The sequence below is a fragment of the Amblyomma maculatum genome, chromosome 9, assembly GCF_055883805.1.
Source record: "Amblyomma maculatum isolate TAMU_Amacu chromosome 9, ASM5588380v1, whole genome shotgun sequence".
Lineage (NCBI taxonomy): Eukaryota > Metazoa > Arthropoda > Arachnida > Ixodida > Ixodidae > Amblyomma > Amblyomma maculatum.
Window position 1 is genome coordinate 102,430,673 of NC_139352.1, and position 27,019 is coordinate 102,457,691.

The 27,019-nt window shown below is 46.9% G+C and overlaps 1 protein-coding gene across 3 annotated transcripts in view; it reads left to right on the top strand.

Annotated features, from left to right (window-relative positions):
* Positions 1 to 13,527, top strand: part of LOC146180064 (uncharacterized) — a 33,398-nt gene extending 19,871 nt beyond the window's left edge. For 2 of the 3 annotated variants that reach the window (XM_084579407.1, XM_084579408.1), the window contains exons 3-5: positions 3,439 to 3,621; positions 8,077 to 8,280; positions 12,630 to 13,527. In XM_084579407.1, coding sequence (XP_084435533.1) covers positions 3,513 to 3,621; positions 8,077 to 8,280; positions 12,630 to 12,865 — 549 coding nt within the window. In that variant the 5' untranslated portion in view covers positions 3,439 to 3,512 and the 3' untranslated portion in view covers positions 12,866 to 13,527. The remainder of the gene's footprint in view (positions 1 to 3,438; positions 3,622 to 8,076; positions 8,281 to 12,629) is intronic. The other variant, XM_084579409.1, reaches the window with a different exon arrangement.
* The last annotated feature ends 13,492 nt before the right edge of the window (positions 13,528 to 27,019 follow it).

Here is a 27,019-nt window from a genome sequence, read left to right on the forward strand (position 1 = left end):
TGGTGTCTATAGTCCATTTATATCTAATCGAATATCGATTACATGGCTATTTAACCGAATACTCAAAATTGTAGAATAATCATATAGGCGATGCGCAAAACGCCGACAACGCCGCCTGTCGCCAAAGCCGCAAAGCGTAGGCGGGCTCGGTCGGGCGCTGTTCATGTCAGCCTCTATGCGCGCGCGTCGCGTTTTCGTCTTTGGTCGTGGTTTAACTGATATAACGCCGCTGTCAATCTTTAGTAATGTCCGGGAAGAATTGCTGCGTAGTTGATTTTTCAAACAGACATAAAACCTTGCCAGGAACACGTTTGTATACGTTTCCAGTGATGCTTCACGAGAACGACGGCGGCCGTGAATCGTGGTTTTTCGACGCAGAAAGCAAGCAATCGCACCGAATGACATTTGTTTTGGTTAATGCCATTTTTTTTTTCGACGCGCTGCTACACGACCAAAGCTAATGCCATTTCCAAAGTATGGTAACTGCGATTGACATGCAAATGTTGGCGCGCCTTCAATATGTTGCGAAGATCACTGCGCTGTAAAAGAAAGCAGCCTTTAAATTGACATTCCTGTCTTGCATGCCTTGTAACCAGCCTTTTGATTAGGACTATCAATTACGAAGTCAGCGGCAATGTCGGCGGCGTTTGTTTACGAAAGGGCACGGAAGGTGCACACGTCTGCGCTCGACTGCGAAACGCGTACGAGTTTCAACAACGCGTACACTTTGCGCACTAAAGCAAGTGTCAAGATCAACACGTAAAATAGGCAGTATCTAGTGTACTCTCCGAAGACGCTTCTACAGAACCTTCGAGTATCGCCCTATGGCGCAGCATACTACAGCCCCGTTGACTCCCGTACGTTTTCGCCAGATCGTTCGCTCGGCGTATTAAGGCCCGTCGAAAAATGCCCTAGCTTGGCCTCATCAAGAAAGCATATGGTAAACTCGTAACGCTTGCCACATCGGATACCGCGAGCTTACCGCAACGACGCTTCCCGCGAAAGCAGCCGACGACGGCGCTCTGGCCGCGTGCTAGGCCCTAGTCGTCGCTATGCCTAAACGCCTAAACGGTTTCACATCAAAGCCGTAGCTGGAAGCGCTTTGGAAATAGTAATTTTTTTTATTCCTTCATCAAATTAGGCGCTTGTTATCCATAATCAACAGAGCATGTGTTTCTGAAGGTGGCGAAAGAAATTCGCCGTGTCGGCAACTCGGCGCCGACAGACCGCGGCAGCAAGAGCGACCTGTTCTGCCCGCGCTGGGTGCGGTGGCTACAGATTGGCTGGCAGCAATGGGTGTCAGTTTTTTCTTTTTCTTTTTTTTTTTTTTTTTTTTACGATGGCATTTGGCATATTTCACAAACATGACAAGCTGCACAATTATAGGAGCACAGTAGAATTTAGTGCAGGTGGCATGTTTGTAGTTTATTTTGGGTGTATCTTCTCATCGAGTCTCTGGCGTCGAGAAAACACATTTCCTCGTTAATCGCATTCGGATGAGTACCTCAAACTCATTCGATACCTAAGGTCGTTTTCATCGAATATCATTATATTTTCTCGAGTAGCAGCAAACAAATATCATTTTGAATGAACGTCATTCGATGGAAAAGGTATTAAATTTACCGTGTGGCAGGGCTGAGTGATAACTATTGATAACTATGTTTTTAGTGTTTTCTGCTTGTCATTGCACCTTCCATGAACACTTCTTGTTTAAATTTGGTTGACTCCGCTACCGCGAATATACAATACGCATTAGATTTGTTAAATGCTTAGCCAGACAATCTTTAGCGTGCATTGACATCTCACAGCACATGGTTGCATATTGCGTTTCGCCTCCACTTAAACGCGGGCGGCGATGGTCAACTTCGGTCCCGATAACTCGACCTTCCTCAGTAGCCTGACCCGCTGCGGCAGGTTATTGAACAGACAATTTCCAATATGCGTTTTGAAACTTGCCATGCAATTACTTTGAAGACCAGAGCCAGTGTTCTTGTTGGCTGGCAAGATTACGAAAACATAACATGTCGCTGTACTTGATATTCAATCTAAATGTTCTAGAGCTTGTTATAAAGCGCGCTGTAATTCTGCAGTTGGGCGCGAGGGTGATACAAATGAAATTAACATGATATTACAATAATAAAATAGGATATAAAGTTTAAATCTAATATGCTCTTGGCTAACCTGTGATGCGGCTTTTCAGATATGCTGATATCTCATTCCCCCATGAAATTATCTACCTGATCTGCCTTTTTGACGACGGAATACGTGAAATCCATGCCGTACAGGCAGTGGTAAAGCGCAAGCATGAAAAATCTGAACTCTTGCTACAGGAGCCCAATATGCGCTATTTATCTGATGCTCAGAATTTGCAAGCTCGCTGGCTTTTCCTGCGGTCGCACCGCTACGAAACCGCTCGCAGTTTCGAAGACGCTACCTAGTTTTCTGTAGCAATTTATTGCATGTAAACGAAGCAAGCGTGTACCATGAAGCAAAGAAAAAGCATTGGTTCATAGGTCAAGGAATGAACGAATTAGGGTGGCGTTGTAATGAAAGTGGGGCATTCAAAATGAGCTGCACTTCGTATATATACGCAACCTTGTTTACGCCAGTCTTCAAGAGACACTTGATGCATATGGAGGCGATGCAGTTTCAGACGGTCGTGATATCAAACACATGTCCGCTATTATAAAGGGCGATCCCCTTGCGCACACTGTCACCGCGGAAGTGCCCGCGAGACGTGCACAAACGGCAGATCGCACGCGCGCACCACGGCCAGGCTTGCCGCATCAGGCCCGCCTCGGGTTCCGACGGCCGCCGCTAGGCGGCTTTCAGTGGCGCCCCTATAGGCGCTGCGCATGGCGTATAGACCTGGAGACTGGATATTGTAGTTTAGGTCGGACACAGAGCTCGTGTGGGTCTGTCATGTCTCTCTGTTGTGTGAAAATAAAAAAGATTGCCATGTTTAGCTGTGTGCAGGCGCGAGTAAAAATGATTAGCACACATCACAGGTCACTGGATCACCGGAATGACAATGCGTGACGCTGCGGTTGATGGAAAAGCTGATAACGAGAGTACTGAACCGTTCCCATTCTTCAGTATTAGGGGGTTCAGCGAACTGTATGAGGGTGGGGGGGGGGGGGGGGGGGCAGCAAAATTTATATTTGTTGACGTAAAAGAAATTAAAAAGTAAGCCGTTGTTTGTCATGATGACTGAAGTAAAAAGAAATGCCACCTACGTAAGAGCGACACTTCGAAGCTCGGGCAGTGGCTCGCTTGATAAAGATTTCTTCCTGTCGTACCCACCCTCCCCCTCGACTTAAGCATTGCACTCTCGGGGAATTGGTAACTAACCCCTACCGTTTCTAACTGACGTGTTAGCCCTGCACCATGTTTCTAAAGTATATCGCTTTTCACCGTGTGTGGCTTTTACGTACGCAGGTGAGGCTTGTGAAGCAGCCCGACCCATTGGTCTAGTGAAGTCCAAGAATGCTGGCACTCGATGCAACCTGGTGATGGCGAGCAAGGCTCCAGGGGACCAGGCTGTCATGGGCACGCCACGCTACGTGCTACAGTGCTATGTGCCAAAAATATCCACAGGCAAGCAGCTGGCAGGCTCATCACGTACGTGGCACTCACTCAGCTAATGCTTACTCTCCTGGTTTTTGTTGGTCAGCTGAGTGAGACTGAGAAGAGTTATGTATCAGTGTTGCTGAATGTAGCCAACTATATGGGTTAATACAGTCGATCCAGCATATATCGAACTCAAAGGGGATTGCAAAATACTTCAGTGTATCAGTAATTCGATATTACAGCCGTTGACTGTTTTTTCAGACTCGGCGGGATCTGGGAAATAGTCAAAATAATCGAACATTCCCAAAAGTTAAGGAAAAAAATATTACTTTTTCTGCAAACAATATTGGCTTTAAATCATGAACTTCGCCACTCCCCATTTTTCATTTGTATGTCACTTGAATGCAATAGTTCTAGCATAGCGGGATCTACTTCGGCGTACCGCCCATGTGCACACACCAGCGTTATCCGATACAGCGGGCGCAGCCACCAGTGTGTGTGCGCTGATGGGTGCTGATGTGGCTGGCATGCGCGCCGCCAGCTAGCATGCAACTTGCTCAAGGCAGTTGTCATATGCGCTGCGATGCTTTGTAGAAGTGGATCATGCTAAGCTGTAACCACTATAACCACTCAGAATATCTCGGCCAGTCATGCTTTCATCATATCCACGCCACTTCACGATGTTCTGTGGCACGGCTGCACGTCGTTCTTATGATGCACATAAATGCACGTGTTGCGCTAAGCAGTAACATTCAGTTAACTTATGAGAAAAAGTGAGTGGAACGAGAGCATACGTGAATTCCCCGCCCCCTCAATTCTACCTCGCTTGCGATATCACAGCGAGCTGCAGCAGACGGTGCTCATGTTCCATTTTCATTCTAATTGAGCGTTCTTTCTTTGTAGGCTACGGCTATGACCACAATGAGCGTTCCCTTATTTCCATCGCCCCAAATGGCAACGATGAACAGAGCCAAGCTAGTCCGCCTGGATGAGTGCTTCGCCTAAATTTCGTGGCCGCACAAAATCGCTTGTTTATGACAACGATGCTAGCTCGCATTCGTCACACTGAAAAAACAAGCCTTCGGCAAAAATCGGTCTGAAATATTGCTGGCAGCAAATTTGGTGTGAAAAATTTAACTTTTGGACACCATAGAGTTCAAAATATTGGCCCTGAAATGTACATGTACCTATCGGATGCGCGACTGTTCCTGAATAAGTCCAAAATGGCGCGCATGTCTAAATTATTGGAGTCCGAAAAACCGCTCGGCTACTGTAACTCAGTTAATATAGGGTACAGTTGGCAGTGTGACTTAGTCTTTTAAATTACTTAAAACGTGGGCATGTGCCTGGTTACGTGAGACTATAAGCGTGTCCAGATAGTGGTTTCCTGGTTCTAAGCGACTAAATAATTTTCTTTGAATAATATCAAAGTAAATAATTCGAACACTTTTGCACACAAAAAAGTGATTTTTCACAATAGGCATTTTCAGAAGCATACTCTCGCAAGACTAGGGGTTGTTACACATAAATGCTGAGAAAGTATGTGCCCCGCCAAGGTGGCGCGGTGGTTACGGCGCTCTTCTACTGTTCCTAAAGCCGCGTTCAGACTACGTGCGCAACGCACGTATCGTTCGTAAGCTTAAGCGCAAAAAACGTAACGTGTCTGTTCAGACTGCTGTCGTATTGAGCGTAAAATGCGCAACGTACGCAGCCAGCGTGGGCGTAAATGTCGGAGGACCCGCGACTTTTACGACTAGCACTGATACGTCTGTTACGCGCCACCAATGCGCACAGCCGTTTCGGTTTTCCCTTTCCAGTCACGGGGCTTCCGGTCCTCCCAGATTTCGCGCGCAAACCACTAGTAGGCGACATCATCCAACGCTCCTACTCTGCTGCAGTGTCTCGGCTCGCCTGTGTTATTGCTGTTGTGTCGGTGATTGTGTCTGTGTCGGTGATTGTGTCTGTCCGCAGCTTGATCATGTCCAGTGCGGAATCTTCGCTGTGGAATTATCAGCCTCTCATAAAAAAAGTTCGGCAGAGGCCGGCTCTCTACTATCAGTAGCTGAAATCGCACAGAGAGAAGTGCAAAACGATGCCTAGCTGCAAATTGCCAGTGCGCTCAGGCAAAGTAGTAAGTGGTTTATCAATCCGTTTTTTCATGCGCGAACAAGCTCTCAACAAGCAAATGTTTCCTCTAGTTTAGAAAAGTGAGGTTATGGAGGCGCGGAATGCCCGCTTCATCTCCATGCATTCTCGCAGCCCATCGGCTCTGTTGACAAGTGAGGAAACAGTTGGACTGCAGCGAAAGGCCGATGCGGGGCGACGTTGCGGTCGGGCCGCAGAACGGAGCTGGTGCGGACTCGTCGAAGTTTGAAAGAAGCTCACCGTAAAAGAGAAAAAGAAAACAGCATTTTTTGAGGGGGGACGAGGTTCCGCGGACGTTTCCGTGTCTGCCGCGCGCCCCGGCTCATTGTTTGGATTCAGTAGTACAGCCTTTGAGTCACCGCCCCGGCCCGTCTCCAAGATCGCTCCGGGGCACTGGTAAAATCGCAAGCAGGGATGCAGGCGGACCGTACACCTGGTTTGGTGCGAGAGAGTGCGATCACGGGACACCGAGCAGGATTGCGCAATACGTCGACAATGAGAACGAGCGTGTGAAGAAATGTGCGAAGGAGTGAGCGGTGCGTCAGCACGGTGAGCGGACGTTTGAAAACTGTGTGCGAACGTGCGTGTGTGAAACGAAGTGTATTTATAATCGAGTTGTTAATTGTTAATATACCCATTGTTTTTTTTTTTGTATTTTATTTGTGTGTCCAGTCGTTTCTTTCACATCTCATTTTGAGCTTGAAGAGCCCAGACCTCCGCTATCAGCCGCTTGCTAACTGGCGCCATGTTGAGAGCGCTGATTGGCCGGTCGTAAAGAACGCATCTTACTGAACGGCCCAGTGTGAACATGCGCGGTCGCAAGCTACGTAAACGGGAGTTCCAGCCACTATGCGCACTGCGATAAATACGATACTTACGACGGATGCGCACATAGTCTGAACGCGGCTTAAGGGTGCGGGATCGAATCCGGGCCTCGGCGGTCACTTTTCGATGGAGGCGAAAAGCAAGGTGCCCGTGTGCTGTGCGATGTCAGTGCACATTAAAGAGCAGCTGCATCACTTTTCGAGAATTTTGCGATATTCAAGAATTCAAACCTACATAGGCTGTAAGTAATGAATGCAAAGTGTTTTTGCGCTATAATTGAAACTGGTGGTGTAATCGACGACTCAATCCCAAGCTTCTTCTCACGGCACTGAAGTTCTGCGGAGAAGCTCGGTGATGACGTCACGGACGGTAATATTTCTTATGTTCGTTGCGTCTGCCCAGATCTTGCTGTGCCGTTTCTGATGTTGGCAATCAACATTTCCAGGGCTTTGCTTTCGGCAGCCTTCTTTTTATTTCTTCAAACCAAGTGTGTCTACGAAAGAAACGTACCGGTACCGTCGATGACGTCATCATGCGTCCCCCAGCCGTCGCTGTGCAGTGCAGTGAAGCTTGATAGCCAGCCGTCGTGACTTCAATCGCTAATTGCACCATTGTTTCAAATGCTACCGCCAATATATTTTGCATACTTAAACTGCACGCTACAATCATACAACCGCTCGAAAATCATCGAAATCTAAAACCGGTGCAGCTTCCCTTTAAAGAACCCCAGGTAATCAAAATTTGCGGAGTCCTACGGCGTCTCTCATAGCTTGAGTCGCTTTGGGACGTAAAACCCCACAAACCAAACCAGAGAAAGTATGTATTGAAGCTTTCTCACTCATTGTAGACACATTGACCCTTTGCTACAATGGCAATTGAAAGTTGGGCCAGCCAGCCAACACCTGAAGCTGGCACGTTTGTGGGGTGCGGGAACTTCAAGTGCTGGCTTTAATTGCTGTGGCGAGGTTGCTGTTCTAAAGTGGCGACTCTGTGGGTACCTGCCAGACGTACGGACTGTGTTGCTGCATGCCGACTGCCGGTGGACAGGTGCACTGCACTAGGGAATATCCATAGAGCCGGAGTAGCCAGGGCCGTCATTGCACACAAACTGTGGCGTCATTGTGAGGGAGGAACATTAACAAAACCACACGGAGCATGTGTTCCTCGAATGTTTTCGCTTTGTAGGGACGTTCAAAGATTTCAAATACTGAATACAGGACTATTCAACCCAGCATTCAAAATTGTATATTTTCACAGGTCTTAGGGACTGGATATTGAAGGTTAGATCATACCTGAACATTCTGCGGTCCTTCGTCTCTCTGTTTTGTGAAGTTGAGCAAGCTTACCATGTGCAACTGTGTAGTAGAACGGAAGTGAGCAGACTTGTACGTTTCGTTTGGTCTATCCAATATAGGCATGGCCATCACACTCACAGAATCGCTAACTACCCCCCATTTCTAGCTTGATGCACGAGCCTCGCAAGTAGTTTCTAAAATTATCCCATTTTATTGTATGTGGCTTTTTCTGTCTCTGCAGGTAACGTTCGTAAACCAGGCCGTGTTCACGTTTGTAAGCCATCCCGAATCAAGGTCAAGAGTGCTGGCACGCAGTGCTACGGCGGGAGGGGCATCAAGGACACGGGCTGCCAGGTAGTCGCTTCAAGGGGCCAGGCTGTCAAGTCCATGTCACGGTCGACACAGTGTAACATGCTCAAGGTTTCAGCGGCCACCCAGTATGCAGGCATGTGGCACACTTATTTCCGACTCAGCCGCTACTTGCTCACCCGCTTTTTGTATGTCACACCTGAGCAAGACTAGCAATTAGTTGAATAAAGCCAACAGGCATATCAGTCATTATATACTGTATTTATCCAATTCCAACGCACCTCCGATTCTGAAGCGCACCCGGTTTACGACAAAACACACAAAAAAATTGCAAACTCCGATTCTAACGTGTGCGCAATTTTTGAGACCGAAAAAAAAAAAAGCTGCATGCCCCGCTTCTAACGTGAATGTGATTTCCACGAACAAGAAAAATGTGTAACCATTTCTATGTTTTCAGGTGGGAACGGGCAAGTTATTCACCCAAACTTATTCACTGTCACTCTCGGACATCTCCTTCTCACTCTCTGACCACATCTCGTCTTCAGTGCCGTCCATGGCTTTAGAAATTGCGCATTTCTTGAATGCCTTCACAACATAACTGATGAAATTCCAAGCCAAGCTTCAGCCACCCACCTGGCCATTTTCTCGATTGAGGCGCGCTTCAGCCTATTGCTGGCTGTGAAAGTGTGGCAGCCATTTTAGCCAGTGACTGTACAGTGCCCGAATGCAGTCTTTCACGGGCTTGTTGATACATAGATCTAGTGGCTGTAGGTGGGAAGTCATCCCACCCGGTGTCACCACAAGGTCAGTCTGTCTTTGACACGCTTGTTTAGGTGGCACTTGAAGGCGCCCAAAACAAGCATGGAGCGGAGCCCCATCCTAGCACCGCGCCTCTTGCGCCACACACAGTCAATCCAGTCGATGACGAGATCCGTGTCCATCCAACCTTTCTCGTTCGCACGCACTATGCTGCGTCGTGGAAGTTCACAGACTTGGGGGGTATCTTGCGCTTGATAATAAGAAAAGAAGCCAACTTGCTATGCAGTGCAGGCCAACATTGTGGTTACCCGGGTCTCCTCGTTATCAGACATATAAGCACTCGAACTTGTTTCGGCCCAGTTGACTCCATGGTGGTATTGGCTGGCATGTCAAAATAGACAGGAGTTTGGTCAGCGTTTCCGATATGCCCAAGTCGATATGCATTGCTGTGTCACAACGGTAGAATGTATCGCTGAAAGGAAATCAGCTTCTCCTCGAAAGCCTGCGGCAGCTTCCGGCTCACACCAGTCAGTCTAAGAAGTGAAAATCCTTTGCGCTTCATGAACCTTGTTATCCAGTTCCGGCTTGCTTTGAATTGGCTTCTTGAGAGGCCTCGATTACGCGCAAGCTCAAGGGTCTTCACCTTGAGCATCTCAGTGGTGACTGGCATGTCATCCACATGCTTCAAGAAGTCTGCCAGCTCATCTCCAAGGTCAGGAAACCTCCCCGCTCGCGGACCGTGGCAGCCTTTTCTTGACGTTTTGCACTCAAAGATTGAAGTTTTTACGTCTTCGCCAGTCCCAAACCTAAGTCTCTGGCACACCAAAATGATGGGCTGCGTGCCTATTGCCGCTCTTTTCTGCATGCAGAATAACTTCACGCTTAAAGCTATTCTCGTGACTGACACGACGTATCTTCATGGCCGCTGCATTCATTCTCAAAAATGATATTGTACGGAGAGGCTGCCGGAGAACACCACCATCGTGCTACGGATGACGCTAGCTTGCAACTCACGCCATAAACGTACCAAAAGCGAGGCAAGGCTGTTCGTTTCGTGAATTCTTTTGTGCCACGCTCGCCGAGAGGAATGGACAAGCACCACACCGTTTGCAGATGGCTCCTGCGACGCAGAAAACGACAAGCAAACGTGCTCCCATGGTTGCCAGCAACACGTGAGCTCCGACATTGCATAATGGCGATGACGTTGGGCAGCTATGAGGCAGTTTCGGTTTGTACCCGAATTTAACGCGCATGCAGTTTTAAGACTTATTTTCCCCGAAAAAAAAGGTGCGCGTTGGAATTGGGTGTAAATACGGTAAACATATTTTCTGCACTAATGACCCGCCGCGATGTTGCAGTGGTTTTCGGTGCTCGAATTCTGTGCCCAAGGATGTGGGATGGAATTCCGGCCGCGACGGCCGCTTTTCGATGGTGGCGAAAAGCTAGGTGCCCATGTGCTCTGCAATGTCAGTAAGGTGGTCGAAATTTCTGGAGCCCTCCACTACAGCGTCTCACAGTCTGAGTCAGATTTGGGACATTAAGCCCCGCAAACCATTTTCTACATTGATATTAGCCAAGTGAAACCAAGAAGCAGCTGACCATTATTATGTCTCTGGCAGTACACGCTACAAAAGAAAAAACAAACAGTGTAACAAAAGATTCACTTCGTCTGAAAAACAGGCAGCTGCTCAATGGAGCGCTTTCGGTTAAGCACTTTCAGCTGCTAGACTACATGGGCATAGCACATGTGGTCTACTAGTTAATAAGATACTTTCATTGTGGTATGTTTAGTGGTAGTGCCAGCGCCCTTGAAAGGAGCACCGGCAGTGCCTTGCTTGGTGCGTCCGTTTTTTAATACGTTTTTTTTATCCCGTGGTGTTTGGAACGGGGGCGTCGTCCACTGCCACAAAATCATTGGCACGCCTAAAAGCAGCAAACGCCTTCTTGAGCCAACAGCGCTAAAAAGCGGGGGCCATGATTGACACGCCCACTGTGTGTTCTCACAATGAAATTTTTAGCCTGGACCCGGTTGATTTGAAAACCTAGTTAATTTGAACGTCTTTCTCGGTCCGAACGACTTTGAATTAACTAGGCTTTACTGTACTGCGACTATGCCGGCCACACCTAACGAGGAAGCACTAAAAATAATCAAGTCCATGCTGGGAGTTCATGTGTGCTAAAATATTTCGCTCGGCTGCTTCAGCAGTTGGATGATGTCTTGAAGAGAAATGTCAAGGTTGTCAAAGCTGACTGATTATGGGTTTCTGCGACTGGGAATAAGTGAAAAGTCTGAGCCACTTGCCCCTCATTAATCTATCTCTAATTTGTGATGTTTTCTTTGTTTTTTCAGGTTAACATGGTTATAAAAATAGTATTTTCCAGCAATTCAATATTGCTACAAGTGGGTTTGACTGTAGACGCTGACCGAAGTGCACTGAATATTTGAATAGCAAAATCTGAAAACTGCAACTCCTGTTATATACTGCATGATGCATGCAGGCAGCTGTCACTGGCTGCCTTGAGGTGTGTGCTGCACAAGGAAGATATGCACATGTGAAAAGAAGTTGCTGTCTGCACACTTTTGTCACATTATTGAATGCTGAGTTCGAGGCACTAGCTCTTGCACGAGAGTACTACTATTCCATATTTTGCTCAGCTGCCAATTTGGCATGGTGAGCTTTGTGTTTCTTGTGAATTAATGAGTAATCTTAGTCAAGTGGAGCTGGCATGGAGGCCTATTCCCAGCAGAGGGGGAGTAGGAAGATCGCATTTACGTGACAAACAGCATCCGAAACGGCCCAACAGTCCGATGCGCACTCCCGATTGCAGCCTCGGGCTGGCGTGAAGTTAAGGAAAGTGAAACCAAAACTATGCGAGTGAGCTGTATTTCGAGAACTTTCAACTATCGTTATTCCTGCCACAGCACCGTCAGGTGTGCGGACGCCGCTGTTTCATGCAACCAATGTTCAGGGTAGCCCATAACGGCGATCACTGGCTGTGTGAACCGCACGTCAGCGTGACCGCCCATCTGAATTAACTATGTCCGACACTGTAGACTGGGACCGTGCACCTAGTTCGAATTGTCCAAATTTTCAAATGAATGGGTATCAAAGTAACAAGATTTTACTGTATACTGTTTTAATGATACCTGGAATATGAATGCCACATATAGAAAAGGCAGTAAAAGCATGCATAGCTTCACTGCTCGCTTTTTTTTTTTTATGCGGCTCCACATCTTTGTATGCTTGTACACATTCGACCCACACTTCTGTTTGATTTGAAAAACCTACAGCTGCCAATTCTTCTTGCTTGTCACTGACCATGGTGTTTTAAATTTCTTCTTGCTTCTCTCCGTTATGTTTGGAAGTATGATGCATGTCATTGGAGTCGCATTCAGTCATACATCCACTAACTCAAGGAATTCACTTGTGTGGTCCTGAAAGAATTTCGGTGAGGTATAAAAAATAAATGGTATCTTAGCAACACAGTGGTTCCCATGAGTCCTTCGAATGCAATTGACAGGTCAGCTGAGATCTTGTCACAGATGAATGTACTTGCCGTTGTGAGATTGATGGCAGTTGGCAGTACTGTTTAACACTGCTCGGCTGCCTTCAGAAATGCCTCTGTAACAGAGCTAATAAATGTCATTTACTGCCATTAGAGGTTAAGGAGTTCAGTTTGTTTTGTTGGACACTTCTAATCATCGGTACTCCATTTGCTTTTCAGGGGCACCTGATGTGGTGAGCAATCCTCGTCCGAGCAGCTGCGGTGTTATAGAGTATGCAGCAGCCAATGCCGTAAGAGGCACGAGTGCTGGCATGCTAGCATGGCACACAGGAGGCCAGTATGGAACCACATCAGCTGCCAGTATCCAACCAAGTCCGAAGGACACTTCGTTCCGTTATATGGTGTTCAAGGGTGGGATGAAAACGTACGGCCATCCATCTGAGCCACCAAGTTAAAGTCCAAAGACTTGATTCTCTCACTGGCTGGTGTGCTGGTTTCAATACTTGTGGTGCTTCGTGTGAGCTCAGAAGGGGACACTTTGTGAAGATGCACTCGTTTTTGATTGTGTGACAACAGACACGCTGAAGCGGACACTACAAAGCACTGGAACCTTCTTACTTGGCCATGACATGAAAGTGACAGTTGCCAACATCCTTTTCCACTGTGACACTGCAACTGTTTTCCTCCACAGACTGAGTGGCAATCCTGAACTAACAATGTATGCCAGCGTGTTGGATGTGGTGTGATCAACTGGACGTGACTAGTGCATTGAAAGAATGGTGTGCTTCGTCTACTTCATGTTACTGTGGATGCCACGTGTCTGATACTGGAGATACAGTGGCTGTGATAGCTTTTCTGTAACTGTGCGGTGTGTGTGAAAGACATGTGCTATGCATCGATTTTGCACGAGATGAGTGCCAGCCAGCATGTGTGCGTGGCTTTGCTTATACATTGGATGACCCAGAAGAGTTCATTGTGCTGACACCACCCTCCGTTTGCTCCCTTACTCTCCCTTTCATTCCCCCTTCCCCAGTGTTCTTCATCACTGGCAAACCAATCCACTTTCCTTTCATTACATTACTTTTACTCTCTGGGCAGAATAAATAATGGCCAGCCACAGATCAGTGCCATCTTCTTGGAAAATATTTGCCGACGATTACGTTATTTCCTAATGTGAGACTTGAGTGCAGCTCATCAGCTGTTTCACCTTTTCGATAGACTGAGGCAAAGATTTCGAGCAAGACATGTATGTACAATTACAGACAACTTTAATTTTTCACACATATTCCTTCAGGAAACACTCCACTAACAGTTCTCGACTATCATGAAGGAAGCTTTGTGGTCTGGGAAATGAAGAGAGCAATTAAGTTATCGGGAGGTGGTGGCAGGAGTGCGCAGAGCAATCGGAGAACACGCGCAGTCGCCGCCATAGAGGAAGAGAGGGGCTGAAAGGGGGACGGAGCTGGTTAAGAGGCATGACGGCGACGCGAAACGCAGGGAACGGTTGCCAAAGAGCTGCGCTCTAAAACATTCAATACAGCCAAGGGATGAACATCCAGCTGTGAACGGCTCTTTTGAGTGCTTGTAGCTAAATAGTGTTGGTGGTTGCCCCATAGAAGGGAGTGAGACTTGAAAAGAACAAGAATTGCTGTATACATGACTGAAACTGCTCCATTATATACTAGCAATACTGGACCAAGTCACATCAAGGATGATGTTAAATATGGTTAGGACTTGAAAACAATAGAATGACAAGCATAAATATCGGTGTGAAGAACTGCTTCTTTCACGTCGTTGCCGTTCACTCGGCTATTAACTTAGGCCAGAAGCACAAATGCCTGTGACAGTTATTGAGGCGCTAGGGCAAAGGCTCCTCTCTCAATTTTCATTTGCACGCGGGCTTGTTGATTATTCAGTGCGGATGCATTTCGCCCTGCCGTGGTGGTGCAGCGGTTAGGGCGCTTGAATACTGTTCCTAAAGATGCAGGATCGAATCGCAGCCTCGGCGGCCACTTTTTGATGGGGGCGAAAATCAAGATGCCCATGTGCTGTACAATGCGAGTGCATGTTAAAGAACTCCAGGTGGTCGAAATTTCCAGAGTCCTCCACTAAGGCGTTTCTCATAGCCTAAGTCACTTTTGCAAGTTCAACCCCATAAATTAAACCAAACCAGGCTGTTTTGGAAGCTGCATGTCAGTGCAAAAGTAATTATTGAAGTCTGAGCATGCAGACGAAAGTTATTGACACCAACCCTGTTTTTGTATCTGTATCTGTCCCCGGTATCTGTTGCCAGAATTCTAGGTCTTGCCTAAAAGTTATACAGGCTGCCATGGCCTGTTTGCTCCTAGGTATGTGCATTGCTCGGTTGCAAGTCGAGAACTATATGTATATGCGTATCATTTGTATTTTCATTCCTTGCACACTGTTCATGTCGACAACTTGTGATGCAAAAATATGTTAGCAACTAAGCACCATAGGATAAGCCAACGTTACTAGATACTTTTCCAGTTCTCAAACTCCGGCGCACCGCCTGACGCTCGTTGCGCTCTGCGCGGTGATGTACGTGACGCAGTTTGCCCGGACACGGCCGGACTGAACGCAGCGGCGCGCGCTCTTTTCAAAGCGCGCGTGCATGCCTCCAGACGGGACGTGGCCCGGCGAATAGCAGCACAACGTTGTTTTTGACACCAACGTGTTACTAGGTGCAGCGAACGTAGCGAACAGCACGTCGTGGTGGGTTCCGGGCTTGTCCTGCGGCAGCGTACACATCTGGAAATGTTTGCTTTTGTATGCGCAGTTGTCGTGCAGTGTGTGACAGCGAATCATGCCACGCTGTTTCGTGCCAGGTTGTAAAAACGGCTACGGTTCTGTGCAATCTGTTGGAGAGAAGAGAAATTTTTTCAGGCCGCCCCGCAACGCTGCACGCCTGTAGCTATGGGAGCGCACAGTACCAAGGCAGAACAAAAAGCTTTAGAGCTCGTGTTCAATTTGCGACCTCCATTTCCACGATGAGGATATTTTGAAAGTGTTCGAGCACAAAATATGTGGGAATTTGGTGACGATACCACGTGACAAATGAGCACTGAAAGACGATGCCATACCTAGCCTCTTCCCATATTGTCCGAAGTACCTTTCGAACACGACTGAGAAAAACGCAGTCGAAAAGGGCACGAAGCTGTTTGCCTCGCAAATGACAATGCAGTCCATACGTGTCACATTGTCATCGACGCTTAGACATTATCAGTTACCTATTCGACAAGGGCGCAATTTGCATATTGACCATCCAGCTTAACCACGACCCGTTGGGGTAACAGAATGGCTTTGTTTCAGTTTGCCTTTAAAGTTACAGATGCGTACGTTTACTATATAATGCTTGTTTTCGTTTTCAGCAGCATTTTGGCCTGGCACGTTCACTTGAGGTGATGAGTCCCATCCTACTGTCATGAATTTATCGCATATATTTCGCCTGCTGAGCTTGTACAGACCTATAAAAACAGCACTGCGTGAAAGTGTTCAAGGGGAACAAGCGCTGCACTTGTAGGTGTGGAAGAAATATTGAAGACCGCTGGAAAGGCATATCGCTCGAACAGAGCTAGCTTGAATTCGATATCAAAGTTGAAAGAATGTCTGTACAAAAGATTGAGAAAATACGAATCTTAGGGCTATACATTCACGAGGACAGATACAACTATAAGAAACTGGAAGACGAGCGATATATGCCTTTCCAGCAGGCTTTGCAATTGCAAAGTGAAATTGAGGCTAGGTTGTTAGAAATCGTTTCCATTGTTCCTTCCTGAAAAAACAAGTGATGAACACAGCTACTACAGAGGTTCTGTAGAGGACAATGTTGTATACTGCTTAGCTATATGTAGTATATAAAGTCTGCAAGCATGCAGATTGCCAGTTTTGGCAGCGGGACATAAGTTTAGAAGCTCCAGTAAGGTACCGATGCATATTTGACCTCATATCGGCGCTTCAAAGAAAGAAGCCTGGGGCAACCCAGCAGGAAGATGCTGCACTTAATAAGAGTTGCAAATCAGTCCATTTTGCTTTCACTTGATGAGGAAGGTCTCTGTGGCGACATATTTTGGAAGGTCCTGGATGACTGTAGTCTAACGTGGCTGGGTTGCGATCAGCACAGGTACGCGTTCACGTGCCAACTCTTGTGTTTTTTTTTTATCCTTTATCGTAACGCGCATCCACTTTTATGCGAGGGATGTGAACCGCCGCCTAGAAACCGTGCATGTGTGAAAGTCGCCATCACGAGTAAGAAAGCTCGTCTGTTGTAAAGGGGTGTTGACCAAGCGAAATATGTTTGTGCGTTCTTTGTGCCTCACAATAAATGTGCTTACACCACTCAGATAAGCAGTTTCCTTTGCTTATTTCTTGTTTTCAGCAATTACTGCACGCAAAGCGGGCAGTGAGTTTGTTCCAGGCAGCTTCGCCGCTCGTGCTTTCTCGAGTTCATTCCGCTCAATTATAGCCGCTCCCCAATGTCTGAATAGAGCCCTAATGAGCAGCAAAAATATGCGCAACGCAATGCATGTCACAATGTTAAGGCAAACTAAGCGATTTGCCAGGCAAGCCGTAAGCGCTTCGCATTGCGCTGCTCGGGGCGTCGGGCTAACCGTGGCCGCCGCACTATCTGGTGAGCGGAAACGCAAAGGGGCCATGCATCGACGGCTGTCGTGGAGGGAGTTTGAGAACTGGAAAGGATCTAGTAACGTTGGGATAAGCGCTGCTCCATGGAATGAATACATTTCAGGCCGTTAAAGGGAATAGCACATTTTCTTGCTTATAACCTGCACCAGAAATTGAAAATACACATACAGAAAAGCTGAAGGTAGGTAGTCTGACTGGAATACAGCTTTGGCATTTGTGAGCAACAATTTGAATGTTTACACAGACGTCTGAGGTGTCCTGCTGATATCCTTTGTTTGAGATTCCACTGCCTGTCACAGTTGCCTGAAATGTATACTCTTGCAGAGATGAAATGTAGAAATACCAATGCGGTACAGGTGTTTTTGATAGTAATGATAGTAGACAGCAGTGACTGGTCTTTGCTTCCTTGGGAAATGACGGAAATGCATATTACGTGGTCGAGTCTGCATCACACAACGATTGAACACCACAGACTGCTATATGAAAGACGGCAAAGTCTCAGACAGACGATGCTACATGTAAATTTATTAGAGAAAAAAACAAAATGAAAACTGCGATTTTAACCACAACCTTTCATTAACAAGTGAACAAGCCCAGTCTTGTAACAGTCTTCCACGCTGTGCCTTCTCCCTTTTGTCCATGCTACAGCTCAGGAAGGTTCTCGCTTGACCTTCACTCGACACCTGTGCGCCAATAAGCTCCTGGCAACCTCAAAGCTGCCGCCGCACACCTTGCAGCTGTGAAACTTGGCCTGGTTGTGCTTGGCAATGTGGGCAACATACTCGCCCCTGTGTGGGAATGTCATGGTGCAGTAGTGGCACTTGAAGCGGTCCTGACCAGTGTGCGTCCTTTGGTGCCGCACCATGTTCGAGCGCTGCGTGAATGCCATGGGGCAGAAGTCGCATCGGAATGGGCGCTCGCCAGTGTGCGTCCGCATGTGACGCGCAAGCGTGCACTTGGCCGGCGAAGTGTAGCTGCACATGCTGCAGGAATACCCCTCCGCCGTTTTCTGCACCTCCTCAACAGCCTCGAGGTACCCTGCATCTTCAAGAGATACGTGGCATCAACAAGTATACCAACAACTAGAGCGATTTCTGCAAGTTGGTAACGGCCCATCGCATTGCATCGCAAAATGGGGACAGAAAATGGACGACACAGGACAAGCGCTTGTCCTGTGGAGTCCTTTCTCCTGCCCCTGTGTTTTCTAGCGCTGTTCGATGCGACATGTAACAAATTGGCGACAGGAGTTTGCTCCTTAGTCTGGAATAGGAGCTGTGTGCTTATACAGTCGAACCCGGATATATCGAATTTTGGTTATATCGAACTCACGAAATATCTCCTTGAAAATCCCATGTAAAAGTATAGGAAAGCCGCGTCATATATCGAACTCAATTTCACCGGTCGTTCGATATATAGAACTCCGCACCACGCACTGGAAAGTGTGCCTTCCCCAAAGACGATCGCATCACCCTTAGCCGTTTGCCACGTGACGTTTTCAAGCCACGCGCGGAAGGAATGAGGGGACAGTTCGGCGACGGCTGGTCTGGGCAGCGCCGCACCCATTCCCTAAAGGCGCGCCCATCTGCAGTTGTCGTTTCCCGCGCGCCAACACATGGCGTTTGCAAGCCATGTGTGTGGGTGTGCCCATTCTTTTGCCGAGCTATCTCTCTCCTTCAGCACGCGCAACGCATGCGCCAAGCCAGCTCAGCCCCTTTTCAGACAGACGTGGGACGCTTTTTCCAGCGTGTGTTGCGAACCCTCTGCGAGCGGCGGCGCGGTGGCTGACGTGGCTATGGCGCCTGCGGATGTTAAGAAGAAACAGCTCTTTTTTTTTTTTTCTTCTCTCTCTTTTTTTTTTTTTTTTTTTTGTGAGAGCCATTCTTTCTTATCGTTGTGCTGTACGCACGGCGTAGCGTAAGATATGGCGGCGGCGGACGTTAATAAGCGGCAAGGATTTTTTTTTTTTTTGCGGGGACGTTTATTTTATTTTTTTTTATCGTTTGTCCTTGCATGTATGAATCAGCGAAAGCACGCAGTCAGCTGCTGCGATCATGATGCCCGCCCCAAGCGCGGCATGATAAATCGAACCAGGCTTGTGCAATCAAGCCATCACGGGCACTCTGCCAAGTTCGCTCCCCGCCACCGCAGGAGCTATCAAAAGATAAACGCGCCCCGACGTTATCACTGCGCAGCATCTTGGCACGCTGCCAATGAGCTGTGGGTGAGACGACCGAAACGGACTGACGCGGGCCGTCGACATGCAAGCGAAAATGCTCGCGATTTCTGCCGCCGCGGCGACACAGAAACACTGTTTTGAGATGCCCTGGTGGCTCGAGCGGCGAGAGGGGCGCAGTTCCAACAAGCTTGAAAATTTTCGCTCTGTCGCTGCCGCTGAGATCGCTCAGTTGCTTGCATGTGAGCGAGCTGGCCTTAACGCTTTTCTTTTTTTTTTTTTCAAATTCTCGGGTGCAAAAGTGGAGGGTGGGTTCATTATGCGAGTCGGTTGATTACGCGACAAATACGGTATCGTTTTTTCGCATAGTAAGTGCCGTCACAAGCAGATTTTTGTATATCGAATTATCGATATATCGAACTATTTCGCGATCCCCTTCGAGTTCGATATATCCGGGTTCGACTGTATTTATCACTGAGTTATTAGTGCTTGCCCAACATTTTATAGCTTTTCAATCATATTTTGTATGCAATTAATTTCACTTATGCTGCCTATCTTTAATGAGAACAAGGTAAACTAACTAACTAGCATACATGTTGGCACTAGTCATTCTAGTCTCATATACATGCTTTCAGTTAAAGTATACATGTAGCTGCACCATGACAAAGAACATCACAGCAGATATGCATATTTTTGAGACTCCTGAACCCAACTAGGTCATCTTTGTGGGCCTTAAGCATATTTTAGTGTAAAGTGAATAATCCTGACCTAGTTGGCAAGCATTTGAGAAGAGACAAAGGCTCGAGAGAAAAAAAAACTGCATGCCAACAAAGCTTTGAAACTTCCATAAATATTAGTGAAAATTGGACAACTAAAGCTTTTCCAATTCTCATCACGTGAATAGCTGAACTGTGATGCAAGGTCCATGTTAGGGATTTGTAGAAGCCGTTAAGAGTAAAAGCATCTCCAAAAGATGCAGATAAATCAGACAAAGTTATGTGTGTCGTAGCCACACAGCATGTTTAGGGCTACACACGATTACAACTGGCTGCTGCACAGTTTTTTAAGAATTCATACTTCTTGGACAATATGACAGCTAACGGCACACACAGATGCTTCATGTGAATTCTATTCTGTTCTAGAGTTCACAGCTTCTAGTGCAAATGCTTGTTACAGGGCTAACTTTCGTTTCATTTAGAAGCGTTTCAGTACAGTGAAGTGGGAAAAAACATAGCAGAATGCATCACCATGCAAGTATACACCAAGATAAAACTGCCTGAATCAAAACTCTGCTTTCAGTAAAAAATGCAGCACAGTACAGGTGGTTGCCTATTTAGCTCTCGTATCTAACTTCCCTGGCTTCCTTTACACTGGACATAGCTCCTGACGGATTGACACTAAACAATAGCCGACATCTTTCTCAGTGGTCATGAGCAGTGACAATTGTTACCTCATTTAAGGAGACCTGCGCATTCAGCCAAGTGCCGTTTGGTATTCTTGGGGGCTAACTGAAAAGTAACATTGACAATGACGCCTCAACAGAAAAACCATAATTCTGGTGTACATAGTCTGGTGTACCTTAGTGTGCATGTTCCTGCAGTAAATACAAAGCATGATACTTAGCTTCTGTTAAAGCTAAGGAGACTAAGTGATTTCTTCATTGGATTTATGTTAGGCATGGGTTTTTTGGAAGTAACATCATGTGCAGGTTCTGCATTTGGCTCAAGAATAAAGAGGCACATGTAGGTAACCCTGAGCTGCCATCAACAACAGACTAAGTGATTTCTTCATTGGATTTATGTTAGGCATGGGTTTTTTGGAAGTAACATCATGTGCAGGTTCTGCATTTGGCTCAGGAATAAAGAGGCGCATGTAGGTAACCCTGAGCTGCCATCAACAACACCACTCTATATGGAAAAAGACCGAGGCAACGCTAGTAAAAGAAGCCACACAATATGTAAACAGTACCTGATAGATGTAAAAAGTATTCAGCACATGCTATGAAGCTTCAAAGTTCGTAGATCCAGTCAAAAACAGTGCTGCTAAATCCTCTGCTTTCTTTAAGAAAAACAAAACATCACACACAAAAGGGATGCAACATTTTGACGGGGAAAGCAGTTGGCTAGCACTTGTCACACATAACAAACAAAAGGGATGCAGCATTTTGATGGGGAAAGCAGTTGGCTATCACTTGTCACAATGTCAGAGCGCAATGTGTCCAAATATGCACAGCTGCAGTCGCGCAATGTAGAAGTGCCTGTAATCGGTGGGCTCCACATTCTTGCTGCACCCTGCAAAAGGAAGTCAATGCAGCGATCAATTACTAAGGAGTCAAAGTGCATATTGACCTGTGGCCCTGTTGTTATACCCTAGTGCAATGCAAGCACTTGAATACACTGTGGCTTGCCTGATTCCGGATCTAATGCTAAAGACTGAAGTATTATTGTGAAGGACTGTAGTTGCTCAAGTATGTCTGCTTTCAAAGGACACGGGGTGGTGCAGTGGTAAGACGCCCGACTACTGTGCTGGAGTACCCGGGTGCGAACCCGACCTCGGCGAGTGCGTTTCGATGGAGGCGAAATGATGAGGTGTCCGTGTGCTGTGCGAAGTCAGAGCACGTTAAAGATCCCCAGGTGGTCGAAATTACTCCGTATCCCTCCACTACGGCTCCTCTTTCTCTCTTTCCACTTTCACTCCCACCTTCCTCCCTTCCATTACGGCACAGTTGAGGTGTCCACAGAAAACAAGTGAGACAGTTACCATGCCTTTCCCTCCCTATAAATCAATCAAATCAATCAAGAGCTCCAGTATTTAAGTCCTCATTTTCTCAAGCTTTGAAAAACAAAAGGTCAGGGGTACCTACTCCACTGTCACAACTGGTGCATGTGCAAATGACTTATCCATTGCACTGTCTATCCTTTCTGAAATTAAAGTATTGCAGGATGACTACGAGCATGCAAAGCAAATTTCAAGTGCTAGGTGTGGTGTGACAGCGAAGCATTTTTTACAGAGATGTTCCTTATTTTTCTTTCGTCTCAAGGCCAAATAGCTGACAGTGAATCTGGAATTTCCCAAGCCTGCATTGACATCCTCAATTGAAGTTATTTCAAAACTTTGTTTACAGGAGTGACACGTAACCTGATACATGCTGGTTAGTGTGACAAACTTGAACCCTCATGTACACATGATAACACAATCCACCTATGCATGCTGAGGTGTGAGAAACTCTGTTTACACCCGAAAAGGCAGAGCAAGATTCGCCGAGCATCTTCCAAATGCACACCCATAAGAAAGCCAAGCGCAAGGCCTGGCGGTGTTTGTACCCATCCTCGACCTGCACTGGGTTTTGAACCAACCACCCACTGCAGCCGAGATGACGCCCAAGCCACCGGGCCACCCCTCACCACTCTTCTCTTTCCTTTTTCCCTCCTCAAGCCTAAAAGCTGGAAGGGGGGTTTTCACCTCGCCAATTTACCACCTGTCCTCCGAGGCAGGTGCACTGAAGATGGAGACGACAGTATCAAACTGTGAAACAGGCTAATAACAGCCCACGCTCTGAAGTCTACTTACATAAATGCATGCACTCTATGTCACTCTATGTGACTGTCATCAATGCCGCAGTACAATAATGCCTCAAAGTCTGCTGGACTAAAGGTGGTAGCCGGTTGCTGCAACCTACTCAGTCAAAAGGAATGAACAAAATTAAGGACTCTTTGCAACATTCTTTTCTAACATCCTTATGGCCTTTACTTAAAGAATACCTCGCTTCAATTAGACCTGTGAGTTCTTAGCCATTCTCCCATGCCCTGCCTCCTTCTTCCGTGTTTTTCTTATACAAAACCCTTGCCCAATTTTCATCCCAACTACCATCCACCTTAGCTTTCGTAACTTCCTAACTAAAAGCATAAAGACAACAGACATGCCGTTACAGCAAATGGCCGAGGCAAAGCTCGCACCTCTGTACACAGCGAGCAGATATACAGTCACAAACCTCACAACAGCTGCTTAGTAGCAATCTTCCTAACGCGGTACATAGCAGTGATCAAAGCTATATCCCAAGAACAAAAAAATAATACCTTAGCTTCAATCGAATGTCACGTACTCCTTTCCTAAGATCACATAATGGTTAAAGTTTAGTTGACAGAGAAACAGAATAGTTGTATCGGGTCTTGAATATTTGGGGGCTGGGTTTTAAAAAAATCCTATGCAAAATCTACAACCCCATTCGAGCTGAAATTACGTTCACAAAGTAGCAAAATATGGTCTACGTTATCTGATAAGTGATTGAACATCGGTACTTGCCTAGATTTTCCGGAATCGACGGAATATTGCTCTCGACGGCGTGCACAAATTTCGCAGAAGCGAGTCGAGAAGCTGCGGTGACATGGTGCGCCATCTGTCGAGCGGCGAGGTAACCGCCATCTCCGGCAAGGCCATTGGTGCCGTTGGCGCGCTTGCTTCGAAGGTGCAGATCGTCTGCTCGTTTAAAGTAATGCCACAAGGAAGAGTCACCGCTTCTCTTACTAAAAACAGTAGTGGAAATGCTACATCAGCAGCATTAGAAACAAAAATAAATATTAACTCGTCGCTTGCTCTTCCGCTACGATTCCGGTGCCGTCTGCTTTTGACTGTTGGTCTGTTCTGACGACTCTTGCTCTGTTCTGATCCCGAGGAAAGATCGAAATTTTTTGTGTGTTCGCCCTATAATGCATTGTGTGCTGCAGTGATATGCGTTCATTTTCAGCGATAGAAAAGGCGGCAGCTGTGTCATGGCTTGTTGAATCCGGGTCAGTTCACTGCGTACGCACGAAATTCAAGGTAAAATTTCGCCGTCGTCCTCCTTGTGAAAGGTCACTGCTAAGATGGAAGAAAATGTTCGAAGAAAGAGGCTGTCTTAAAAAGAAAGAAAGAAGTGATAAAGGGGGAACACATCGCAGTATTGCTGATGCCCTTGAGGGTGCATTTTCGTCGGACCCTCAGATGTCCTGTACGCGCGCTGCGCTGTTGTTCGGAGTGAGCCCGTCAACGGTAAGTCGCGCGATGAAACGCAAGGGCTTCTATCCGTACAAGATGCAAACTGTACAAGCGCTTTCAGAAGACGACAGAGACCGTCGGCTTCATTTCTGCCACTCGGAACAACGAAGGATAACTCAAGACCGGGGACATCTGAACTTTTTATTATTCACTGATGAATCCATTTTTCACCTGGATGGAAAAATCAACAAGCAGAACACTCGGTTTTGGGCAAAAGACAATCATCGTTTTTATTCCTTAAACGACAAGACCCCACATATCATGGTTTGGTGTGGATTGTGGCGCGAGGGGCTCGTTGGGCCTTTTTATTTTGAGGACAACGTGACTGCCGAATCATATTTGGAAATGCTGCAGCAGAAGATTCTGCCAGAGTTGGAAGCAACACATATGCAGAAAGAAATCTGCATATTTCAGCAGGACGGAGCTCCTGCTCATTACGCCAGAAGTGTCCGCAACTGGCTGGATGCAACATTTCCAAACATGTGGATGGGTCGAGGCTCGTCCAACATGCCATGGCCGCCCCGTTCACCTGACCTAACTCCATGCGATTTTTTTTTATGGGGCTATCAAAAGCCGCGTGTACCGCCGAGGCCGACTTCACAGTTGTTCAGAGCTGAAGCAGCAAATTGAGGCTGCTTGTGCAGACATCACGGAGCGCATGAGGGCATCTGTCTTCAAAGAATATGAAGAAAGATTGCAAAGATGTATTGACGCCGCCGGAGGACATTTTGATGTATAAATCACAGCAAGCACTTCGACGTGAACGCCTGAGTACTGTTCGATGTAAGTGCGTGTTACAGTCTCGGGTGTTTTCACTACGATCTCTTTCATATCCCATGAGCAGCTTGCGGACGTTGAACCACAGAAAATAATCAGCCAGATTGGACCAGATATTGACGGCACCGGAATCGTAGCGGAAGAGCAAGCGACGAGTTAATATTTATTTTTGTTTCTAATGCTGCTGATGTAGCATTTCCACTACTGTTTTTAGTAAGAGAAGCGGTGACTCTTCCTTGTGGCATTACTTTAAACGAGCAGACGATCTGCACCTTCGAAGCAAGCGCGCCAACGGCACCAATGGCCTTGCCGGAGATGGCGGTTACCTCGCCGCTCGACAGATGGCGCACCATGTCACCGCAGCTTCTCGACTCGCTTCTGCGAAATTTGTGCACGCCGTCGAGAGCAATATTCCGTCGATTCCGGAAAATCTAGGCAAGTACCGATGTTCAATCACTTATCAGATAACGTAGACCATATTTTGCTACTTTGTGAACGTAATTTCAGCTCGAATGGGGTTGTAGATTTTGCATAGGATTTTTTTAAAACCCAGCCCCCAAATATTCAAAACCCGATACAGTGTTGTCATGATGAAAACGCATGAACTGACAAAGCAAGCAATCGCGCTAGCAAAGCGTCACTCAACAACTGAACACGATGCTGCAAAGAAGGCGCAAAACGATGCAAACTGAAACATGCTTCCACTGCAAACATTTCAATTTTGACAAGAAAGGTGCGATCATGGGGCCCCGCATCGCACACGTGCGCTCCATTTAGCCGTGTTAGTATGCTTACACTCAGACTGCTGGCGAAAACTCACGCTATTATCCCGCAAATATCACTCAACAGACCTGTCAGTAGCGGCAGCGTACTGCACGTTCCTTTATACTGAACTGCGCCACTGCAATTTCACGGGGCATTGCCAGCTTATCAATATACGAAACGAGAGCCATTCACTAAGCACGAACGCTGGTCGACGGGGTGCATGGCAGTCGCTGTTCTGAGATACCTGAAAACAATTAAAAAATAAAAAAAGCCTGCTTTCACAGCTCTGCTATGGCTCTGCTTTACATATGAAACAGGCTCACTAACCATTATGAAGCGACTTATGTCCGTTATGAATAGCAGGAAAACTGCTCTGCTCACGCTGACTTGCCTTATACCTGGCGGGTTCCTGCTACTTACTGTTTACTCCGCGTTCCTTTCCTTGATCCGAAAGTACGACTTGCCAGCTATGAGCCAACAGCTGACTACAAACTAAAGCAAGCCTTCCTGCTGCAGTTTGATTCCTCTACACTGCAATTTGCCCAAGCATGGAAACTGGATACGAGCGCGCCTCGATGCGGCGCGCAGATAGAAGCATCCTAGATATTACAGCGATAACAGCAGCAGCAGTATGATCGAGCAGCAGTAGCAGCAGCTCGCGCATAAACTCTATTAACTCTATGACATGGCTCTATGATAAACTCTATGTCGTGCATGGAGGCAGCCATGTTTTGATGCCCATGTTGCTGCCGATGAGAAAGGAGTGCTTTCACTTTCACTTTTGTTACAGCTTTTTGTCAAAGGCCGAGTCACGCCCGTGGCAGCAGCTATAATGCCTATATTCTAGGCACTATACAGCAGCCGACCCCACACAGGTTTCACTTGCTGCGGCGCCGCGAGCGTCCCCTTTGTTTGTAAACACTGTGTTGGTCTATACCTTTTAAACGCGTATAGTATAGCACATAAGTATAGTTCATAATAAAAATATATCTTAAGCTATTTTGGTCAAGAACCACAACTGACTCTGGTCAGGAAAATGTTTTTTTAAAGAAGAGTGCACGTGATGCACTCCTCCTTTCACACTTTTGAATCGCCGGTGGAGTGAGGAAAAGCGAAAGCAGAGAAAGGGGGAAAGTACACACCCTTGTACACACAAGAGGGGCTTTAACACGCAACTATAACGCAACTGTTGCGCGCG